At 45.2% G+C, this 10,942-nt stretch overlaps 1 protein-coding gene across 1 annotated transcript in view; it reads right to left on the reverse strand.

Annotated features, from left to right (window-relative positions):
* LOC105562300 overlaps positions 1–7,440 on the reverse strand; it is a 32,559-nt gene extending 25,119 nt beyond the window's left edge. The window contains exons 1-2 of the mRNA XM_012013043.1: positions 7,229–7,440; positions 1,887–2,022 (exon numbers count right to left, since the gene is read on the reverse strand). Of these exons, the coding sequence (XP_011868433.1) occupies positions 1,887–2,022; positions 7,229–7,399 (307 nt within the window). The 5' untranslated portion in view covers positions 7,400–7,440. The remainder of the gene's footprint in view (positions 1–1,886; positions 2,023–7,228) is intronic.
* Positions 7,441–10,942: the final 3,502 nt, after the last annotated feature.

Below are 10,942 nucleotides of genomic sequence, written 5' to 3' on the forward strand. Positions count from 1 at the left end.
CAGGCACACAAGCTGAAATGCCCCTCGAAACTTTACGGACTATGAAAGCGAAATGAGAATGGTCGGGCGATACTGCGGCGAAGCCGGGGATGGGAAGTTTAATTAAATATCACACGACATATTATGGAGGGCGGGGACGCCGCGCATGGTGTCGATGGCAAGTAACGTCGGGGACAGCCAACGAGACCGAAAAGTTCGTGCGAACGAGCGAACGAACGGCGCTCGTAGCAACGGACAACGGCGAGAATGCTGCCGGAAGTTAACGGAGGGCGGCGAACCGTCCGGACATTTCAGCGTCATCGGTACCCTTTTATAAAAGGGCCAGTCTGAAAATTCCATTCGGTCCACCCTCGCGCGCGCGCGCGCGCACGCGTTTCCCTTACGTTCACCCCCATCGACGCGACTGCTGATTCAATTCTCGCGAAAGGAACGGCATTCCTCGAATGGCAAGGACGACAATTTACTTTTAATCTTATAATGTCTCCGTCGAAAGTCCGCGGAGATTTCATCGCGAGATGGCGAAGGAAAAAAGAAACGTTGGAGCAAATATTCGATGTACCAATAACAAAGGAAGCTAACAAAGTGAATTGTTCCTCTCGTAAGTAAACCGCTCCTCTTGTAAGTAAATTATTCCTCTCTCGTTTGAGAAGAGCAGGGAAACAAAACGGCACATGTAATACACTTAGTAATATTATCGTGTCGCTGGGAAAACACGTGGCAGGCACGAGTCGAGAGGTCACATGTCTCCCTTGTCCTATACGAAGGACGCAAATCTTTGCACAGGCCTCGCGTTGATCCTTGCCACATTCACAATGACTTGCGAATTAAAAGCCCATGAATATGGTAAGGATGCAAATTCCGCCGGTGTTTACTCGGGATCAGTGTTACACGGCAATCTGCATACTCGAGTGTCGGGATGCCCGGTGACGCGCGACGAGGGTTGCGAATCAGGTTTCGTATCGTACACGCGGGACAATCGTGCGGGGTTAATCACGAAGCCACGGCATTCCTTCTTGAGGATACCGCGCGGCAGGAATTTAATCCGCACTAGCTCTCGCTAGCGTAGAAATTTCCGAAGTTTCCGCGCCGCTCAAGACCGTGTGAGGATATGAGAGTTTGAGCTTCTAATTCGCGTGGAATCTTCCGTCCGGCAGTTTTGCAATCTCACCGAATCGGGCGAGTATCATCCACCGCGGAAAAGAGACGATCCCCTATTTCGGCCGATCCCCCCCCCCCCCGTCGATTAATCCGTTAGCCGCTCGCGACCAACCTGTGCGTACCGTTCAATTATCGAGGGGCTCTCTTCTCCCTCTCTTACCCGACACTAACTGAGTTGTTACCTCGATAATTCGTACGTCGTAGTATCGGCCGTAACACCGGCGGCTCGCCACGTTAATTTGCGGCCTGGCATGAGAATTTCCGCTTAACTGCATTATCCCGGAACTTATCCGTACATCAGTGATCAATCAATGTAGAATCCGTACATTTCGTCAATATTCAGCGTTACGGAAGCAGCGGCTCATGCTTCGAATATCATAATTAATTTTATCGCACTTACCTTATTACATTTAGTATTATATTATATTACGTAAGAAAACAATTAAGAGCTTTTATCATTTAACATTATATAATAATGCAATTGAAAGCATTTAGCATTACGTTTTAATTATATCGTCGATCACTGATATAGAATCGAAAAATGTAATTATACATTTTTCTTCTTTTTTGAAGAAATAGGATGCGTGGACTTTTTAAACATTTCCCTCTGTTTCTCAAAAGACTGACGCTATTTTCATGTTTATATAACAACTATTATATATGATTCGGTTAGAATTAAATCCTTGTATTAGCTCGACCAGAAATGCTGGCTTAAAGAAAAGACTTGCCTGTGTACGGTCGACAGTAGTTGCGATTTGCTCTGCTGTAAACCGTCGGCAAAGACAACTCGGCTCCCGGCTCCACGTACGCTTTGCTCTTGCTGTCTCTAGGGTCGCTGTATTGTTCCACAACCTCGATTTCCGCCTGCAAACAGAACACAAATTGTTTCCTTCCGTTTCCACGCGAAAGAGATTCATGCATCTTCCGAAATAACGATCTGGCGCCTTTATTAAAGAACGTAGATCTCGATAGACAATAACAGTTTGTTCGACAACGACTCGTAACCACGCGAAACGGACGATGTGTTGTAAAACAAATTGGCCTGGATCGCTGTAATAATAGTAATTTAATAACGCGCGTTCTCGGCGTTCTCGCACAGTAATATTCGAATTTATCCCGGGAGAGAATATCTCCGAGAAGGATTATCGTCAGAGACAGCTTCGCTTAAATTTACACCGTAGCTCGTTGTCATTTTCTGGTCCTGAATGCAGCCAATTGCGGTAATACCTTGGCCAAGGCTCGAGGGGACACGCTTCCAACCGTCCCCTAAATGATGATCGTTATTTCGAGAGAAAACAACTGCGGCGACAAATTTGTTTCCGTTGGCACGTGTGTTTCGGCGGATTAAATACAGCGCTCAAATAATCAACCAGACGACGACGAACATTAATGTCCCGTATAAATGAAGCCTGAAGACGTAATATATACTTCTTGGTACAATTAGATTGCACGTCACATTTGTTCTAACAATCTCAAGCCAAAGGAGCGAACGAGGAAAAGTAAATTCCCCTCGACTGAATCTACCACGGGCGAGGAAGGATTTCTTACATTTCCACCGGAAACCGTTCGGTTTCTTACGGCGATTACGTGATCGGTGCTTCGCCGATATTAATTATGATGATAAAAATTCGACGATCTTCTGCGGATAGTAAAACGGAGAATGCATGCTCAACACTGGATAGAATTAGTCAATGAAAGCTTTCTTCTCTTTCTCTCTCTTTTTCTCGATTTCAATATTGTATCGACAACTAAGAAAGTGAAGTAAAAAGGGACGACGCATGAGAAAGCTCAGCAGGGCGAGACGAGCAGACATCCTAGCGGTGCAAGGCGAGAAGGCGACGGCGGGGAAGACAAGTAGCCTTAAATTGAAAGAGCCTAAAATTGGAATTCTCCTGCCAAAGTTGAGCGCTACGCCTCCAGGGGCTGTTTCGAAGACGAAGTCGATTGCTTCGAGCCATCTTACCTACCAGCCAGCCCTCTCTCATCGCGCGCGAGCTCTCCTCCGCGGAACGGATAAATTTGTGGATGTTTATACGGAAATTACGGGGGGTGATTCCGCAAGCACAGCGGAGGCCGCTCGATCGGCTGTCGCAAATCCGATGACGAACGGGCTTGACTCGGAGCTTTTCGCGAAGCGTCGGCCGAATCACCGCGGTGGTTGCGCGAATGATCGCGCGGAGTTATCGGCGTGCAACGAGGAATCGAATTGCCGTTCGATTCGGTGAGTGAAAACTGGCGCGGACCTGGCGGTGGTGCCTCGTTAAGCGGGCAGAGTAAATCTGTAAAGCTGTCGCGCGCGGCATTTGCAGCGGAAAAGCGATGGCAAATAATAAACACGCAGGGCGTTTCAAGTTGCCGCCCTCGGAACTTCCCTCTGTGTTTGAATCGTTTGACCACTTTGAGGATTGTGTCGAATGCAATGCCATCGAGTGCAATGCAAATAGTACGCATCACACCCTATCATATTTAGTCGTTAATACCTTTCGATTTATCGAGGGCTTTAATCCGATTATTTGGTCACTTGCGTTATAATCTGGCGTAATTGTCAGCTGATCTAATGGCCCGACTTTATTTGTATTTACGAGTTTAGGCGAAAAATTTTTATCGTATTGTATTGAAACAGAATGAGTTCACGAGTCTGTGGCAGCAAATTTATAATGTCTTATCTGGAATTATTATGAGTACAGATAAATGAATAAATAAATAAATAGATAAGTAGTGAGATAATAAGTCAGATAGCGAGAGAAAGTAATCATGAACTAAACAGCAAGAGAGGCTCTCACGCACTTTTGAAACTAACAGTGAAATCTGTAAATCGAAAACTTACTAAAAGCAACCAATCAAAAGAAAATTGCTAGGAGAGACGCCCTAGCGATTGGCGCGTGTACTAGCGAAAGAAAAGGCAAGGGACCGATACGAACGTTAAAAAAGAAACAGCAAGGAACAGACTTGGTCTACGTTCGCAACAAATTTAATTGTAATAAATACGAAACTTGCCGTTGCCCGCACTCAGAGTCCAAGAGTGACTCGCTGGAAAATTTTACCGAGACGTAAATACTAATGTTGCAGCGTTGCAAGGAGCCGCGCTATATTAATGGCGAACAGCTATGCGATTCATAACATAAATAACGCCGTTACACAGAATGGCACTCTCGAGGAAGCGTCACGTCAGCGACGTCGATCGCTCTTAATTTCGCGCGAAGCGAGCCAGTATTTCCACAGTATCCGCGCGGTAATACAAGACATTATTAACAGTATGCAGATAATGGCGTTAGGTGAGGCGGGGTTGTGCAAGAAAAATGAGCGATGTAAGATAAGACGCACGTAAAAGCGCTTTTTAGCGGCGAGAGTATCAATCACTCTCGTCCTCGAGACGAGGGGGACATCGCACAAAAGACTTGACATCAAGTACTTTCCTCACGGAGTCAATTTTTTCCGGAATCCTCGCGGAAGGACGCGTCCCTTCGAACTAGCCGGGAATTAATTACGCTCACTTTCCGCCGTAATTTTCCTCGCCGTGAGTTAATCGCTTCTGTGAATTCGTCCTGGTACAAACGGCAGCGCGTTTCCCTCGGGCATTCCGCCGATATACGCTCGTCGCTCTGCATTTATCGAACATAATAGATCGGGATTTCGGTCGTTTCTTATGATTGAAACGTGGAGAGAACTGCGAGTCCAAGTTTTGCGGATTGACGAACAAAATACGAAAGTCGTGTAGCTGCAAACTCTCGGAAAAGATACGTCTGCTAAAGTTCCACGCCCTAAAGCCCTTTGTTATAGTGATAAATGCGAGCAACACCAGTGCTCGATCTCACGCATAAAATAAAGCGTTAAAGTATTAAGTAGGGCTTACGAGCGCGACTCATAACGATTCACCCTCTCGAGTCAAGTGGCACCCGCTTTCTATCTTTGTCACACTCCCTTTTCGCTTCGTTGCGACGCTCGCGGGGGTTGTCGGTGACAACGAAGCGAAGGAAACTTTTGTTCGGCGCACTCAGGTGTCGTCCCTTCTCTACAAGGTCTCCTTCTCTTTCTTTTATGAACTCCCTTGCGACGGTCGCGCGGCGCGGTCCACGCTCCCATTTATTTGTACAGTAATCAGACACCGCGTTGAAGGTAATGAATTCAATTTTGTTTGAATTATCATATTAAATATTGGGAATAAAAAATAATATGAGAAACGAGAAGCCTATTAGGTCCAAGCAAGTTGTAGATAGGCAAATAATTTTAATATGTGAATTTGTATACCGTCTTTCCTCTCTGTACTACGCGCCGGTTGCCTTCGGACATATAACACACTCTCTAAAGGTCACTCAGTGCATTTAAGTTAAGAAATAATTACTGAATACAGTTTTAGCACTGAATTATTGAGTGTGAGTAGTAAATATTCACTATTTTCAGTGATAATCCACTGATTGACTTTTAGAGAGCAGTTTATTTGGCTATCTACATCTTGCTGTTTGATTTATAATGGTCCTGATTTAACTCTATTTGTTAAAAAATAATAACACGCGTAATAAAGTATATAAAATAAGCGCATAATCAGATGCAAAGATAGGAATTTATTAAACGCGATATATACATAAAACTTGATTTAAAAAATCCAAGTTATCTCTGCCGATTTCTGATTGATGTCAAAAGATTGTCAAACAATCAATTCGTAAATGCATAAGTATACATCGGTCGTAATGTATAAAATATTGAAGAAGACTAATTATACGCTGAGAGCACCCGCCTCCATCGCTTACTCCGTTTCTTCGCGATAAAACTCCAAAGCATGATATTTCGAGCGTGCTTTCGGGATAACCGCAGGACGCACGAAGGCGAAACTACATTCCCACTGCGAAAGCGTTTAAGCGAAGCGCTCGAGGCAACCCCAAGCGCCAGAAACTGAGTGGCGGAGCAATTATAAGCAACGCCGGAAGTCACCGGTCCCTCCGCCCTGCCACCGATGGATGCTCCTCATTCCTTTTGCGTTCGTTGTTACCACCTCTCGCGCTCTCTGACGCCCCTCATCCAATGCCCCCGCGATGCCCTTCGCGCCCGGGGGGTATTTTGTCACCACTGTAATTATATTTCTCCCTTTGGCCGATTCCCCCGGTCGTCCGCGTTACGAAAATATCAATACTATCGTTAGCCGACAAAACGACTCGGGCCACAGTAGGAAGTGGCGTCATGCACGCGGTATATGCAGCGAACGAGACGGTCGAGAGATCGTGCGTGTGGGATGTTTATTTAAAATCTATTGCTGACTCGGTATCTCTAAACGCGACGCTGACACATCGTTCTTGCAACGTTTAACGAATTCGTTTTGTTAACTGAATTTAATCAAGGTGACTGTTTAGATTTGTAATATTTTTTATTATTGAAGACAAAACTTGGCACGATATTACTGACAGCGTATACCTACTTCATATGCAAGGTACACGAAAGTTATTCGAAGGATTTTGTTTTCCTGCGGAAAAATTGTAACCTCCCGACCTTTTTGATTCACTGCACGTCGCGGGAGGAAAATATCGATAAACTTTTCGGACCGGGAACGTGCCACAGTGGGGACGCGTGAACGTGTAACGGTAGCGTGTTTGCTTAACGCAGAATTCATTGAACTGTGAATACAGATAAAAGCGCGACCGCGGTGAATAAAGTTTCATCGTTACCGCAATAACGCCGCACTGCGTAAAAGCATTATTCTAAAGTTATGCATTGTCGCCGTCTGATCACCTTAATTGAATTTTTCATGCAAATTGCTAGATACATACACCATTGTACCGTAACTGAATTACATAATGTATCATGACAGGATAATGCCGAGATGTATAATAAACGCGTTAAATTTGACGGTATAAAGTAAATTGCATTTAATTTGCAGAAATATTTTAAATACAAACAAGAAACGTAAAATCCATTGGGTCCAAGCAAGATGTATAATAGATAGCCAAATAATTTAAATTCACATATTAACATTATTTGGCTATTTACATCTCGCTATTTTATTTTAAATACGCTTAGAAACAAGTTAGGCGCAGAATCAGGTTTCAGTTGTAATCCTTGATGAAGGTAAATCACTTACATTCTCCACAGTAGGACTCGGCAGCGTCCATTGCACCGCGGAAGTTGCAGCTGCAGCGCTCGCGGGACGTCTCTTGTTGACGAAGTCGACCGGTAGACTGTAATCGTCGCACAACGATACCTGCAAGCACAAGCGGGAGAAAATGATATACATCGTGCCCGCTATTACCATTTCCCATCAACCACTCTATCCAATGAGAATTTTCTCTCCAACTTTCATCGCTTTTCGTGTCCCTACTCTTAATAGAGTTTCAAAGTTCTAAGGGATGACTCTCATGAAATGACGCGAACTCCGATAACTGAAAAACTTCGCCCACGCTCTTTAAATCTGCATCGCAGGCTCAATTTTTAATCCCCTATTAGTCGCGCAGAGAATATTAATTCTCACACAGTCGATAGCGTAACGCGACAATAACTTGTGCATATTATTATAGCATATTATAATATTTAATTGTTATATCCCTGCAACACTCGGCCCCTCGAAGAATAGAATTAATTTATTCCGATCGAAATCCTTGGAACAACTAAAGCAAGCCAGTCGTTGCCTCCGCTAATTAGCTTCGACGCTATCGAAGCACGCACCTTTCCCCGAGTGGGGAGCGAAAATACGCAAAATGTTGCTGAAAAAGTGAAAAACGACGCCACGAATATCCGCGGGGAAGTATCCGACATCGAACGGAGGAGGATTTTTGCCACTCGACAAATCGCGGGGGGTAAGCGCCCCAAACCTTCTCCGCATCCTCAAATCCCCGTCGGCGCTGACTGGACCAGCTCATCAGCGGTATTTACTGTCTGTCGGAGAATCGATCTATCGATGCGTGAACGCCTCGTTCCACCTGATGTGCGCGCAAGAACCGAGAGCGCGGCCACGGCCTACGTCTATGCATGCATATAAATCGAGACAATCGCGGATCCCCGGGGGCGGCTTATCGCGTCGGAGACCCGGGAGGGGTGGTGGCCAGAGTCCACGGGGATGCTCGGCTTGCGGAGGGAGTTTTGCGCAGGGACTCTACATGCAAATGGTTCGCGTTTATTGTGAGAGTGGCACCGTATGAATATGTGAAGTGGGAAACGAAACAAAAGAGGAGAAAGAGAGAGAGACGAACGCACGGTCGGAGGACAACAACGAAGGGAATGGGACGAGGAGCGATCGGTTCGCGGAAAAGCGGAAATAGCCACGGAGGTATCGAGAAATGACGCAACTGGCACTTAGCGGCGGAGGGAGCAGCGTGGGGTGGAAAAATCGATTCGCAGAGAGCTGTACCGGAGTATGCAAGCTGCAGCAATCGATAAGTTACTTTACACGTTTTCGGATTGCATAAAAAATATACGGGCTGCACGCGTAGCTTCTCTAAGAATTTCCCGTTGTAAAACTGAGTTCCGTGTTAGACTTAATTTTCAGCACTCATTGTAGTCAGCAGTAGCGTCGGAACGCGTACGGTCGGACGACAACGCGATCGCCGGGCAGGCAACCCGAAGGGATGACATTCGTGGACTATCATTCGTTCGCCGTTGTTAAGTCGCGTAATTGAACCTAAGGTATAGTTTTACTTATTTCACCGGCTTCAGGGCGAGCACCTACCCCTAACTGAACTGCGGCCACTGGCACCGTTGAGGAAGCCAAGTGCGAACTAGGCTGGCTCGATAGGGTGAATTGGAGAAAATCCGAGACAACTGCCAATGAGAATCCACGTAACTGAGAATCATGTTTCACGTTGTCTCAAACATTATCCGTTTATCGATAATACTCGGCTGTACCCGAGTATTTCTACGTTGCCATATTTTAATCTGAACATGCAAGCGAGCAGCGTGAACGTTGACTTTACGGCGGAAGGAGCCTTTTAACTCCGTATAATTTTTATTCCATCAAACCTATGAGTTATTCATGAAATATTAAAATATGATGCGTGACTCGTACGCACCTAGCCGATGCGGTCATAAATCACAGCGCGCGTAATCCCTTAAAGTTTACCGAAATAGATATTTTCGCCGGTGATCCCTGGGTGTCTCCCGAAATGATTTGTTTTCCCGTAAATCTTCGACGCCGCGTGAATTTTTCGAGCGCCCTTGCTATTGAGTGAGGTCGAAAGCTCTCTCTGTGGACTGGCATTTATAAAGTACCTATTTACGTCCTGTTTACCGTGCTAAAGAAACGCTGCGCTGCGGTATATATCGTTATACGAAAGCGAGAGCGCAAGTTCGCGTTCTCCCGCAACGGTATTTCGCGTGGCCGAGATTAAGCCGGAATATTTAGCAAATGTTTCGAATAAATCAAAGCAGCGCAATATGTTCGGAGTTCGAAGCGAGGCTATGTAAATTCATGGTAATACCGCTGGCCACCCTGCAGAGAGGAGTTTCGATTCGCGAAGAGCCGAGAGGGGGTAAAGAGCGCATTGGGGGGCAGACGAAAAGGGGGAACCAAGTGCGACAGCGCGAGTTCGAGGGCAGGAAGGAACAGGGAAAGTCCAAAGGGAAGGACAGAGAGAAGGCAGAAAGTGAAAGATGAGGAGAGAAAGAAAGAGAGAGAGAGAGAGAGCGATGAGCGCGTATTTCATGAACCCCTAAAGCAGCCCTGAGCATTGTGGCGACCGCCACAATCCCATTCATTCTCTTTATGGGCTCCCAAGTATTCGGGAGCGAGCTTGAATAAATCGGAAATTTGCCCCGCGGGGAGCGAGTCGGCTCTCCTCGCGATTTGCCTTTCGGCCTGGTCATTCCCGAACACTGCGTTTCGTTTTTCGCACGCAAAGCGCGTGATACACGGCCATGATCGTTAATCCTGAGCCATTTAGTATAGAAAATCGCAGCCAGATAATCTGAATTGATAATAGGAATTTTGATGCGAGTTCGAAGAGTTGAACGGCGCGTAATGCTCATACGTCTTTCAATAAGAACAATCATTTATAAGCTTTTCTTAAGCGATACGGCCTAACGGGTAATAATCTGATCAATATTCTAGCATATAATAGGCGAGAGGGCTTTCCGTAATGACATCCGGGACAACTATGGTAATAGGAGGCGATATTAGCAATTGTTCTCCGAACTCGAGCTATGAACGGAATGTTTATTCGACGGAACTTCTCCTTATGCAGTTTGTCACATATATCTGTGCCAAAACTGGTATCTAACTGGCCACACTAATCCACTTGATTAATCGCATTCTCGGTGGAAAGAAAGAATTACGTGGTTAACGTAATCATATCAATATTATCAATTTTACTTAAACAAATAATTACAATTTTAAAACAAAATTCTCTCCGTGTATACATAAGATATCTCTTGCAAGGCGACAATTTTTATTCTAACTTTTTCGTAGCATTTCGCGTTATATGAAATATAGTAGAAAATGCAAATCTTCCTTCATAAAATTCAAACAGTGTACTGTATTGCGCACGATTGTATTGGAAGAACCGCCGTAGCACAGTGTAATGGGTAAATTGTGCAAACAGATCGATCACAATGACATAATTAAATCTAACTGCGAAGGGTTACGACTTGAATAGCTAAGGGTTTCGGTGTTGATACCTCTGCAGAATCCCTAAACGCTTGTCATCAAACTGTGCGCGTAACATTTCGAGAGTAAATTTGCGTTGCGACTAGCAAATGCTCACATTGTTTCCTTTCATCGGACGTTTCCTGAATCGAAAAAAAGGATAGCTTGTACAATCATGAATTTGCAGCTTATGCTGTTTCCAGTAGCTGTCTTAAGGGGATG

The sequence above is a fragment of the Vollenhovia emeryi genome, unplaced genomic scaffold (assembly GCF_000949405.1).
Source record: "Vollenhovia emeryi isolate VEMERY1.0 unplaced genomic scaffold, V.emery_V1.0 DF939191.1, whole genome shotgun sequence".
In the NCBI taxonomy this organism is placed as follows: domain Eukaryota; kingdom Metazoa; phylum Arthropoda; class Insecta; order Hymenoptera; family Formicidae; genus Vollenhovia; species Vollenhovia emeryi.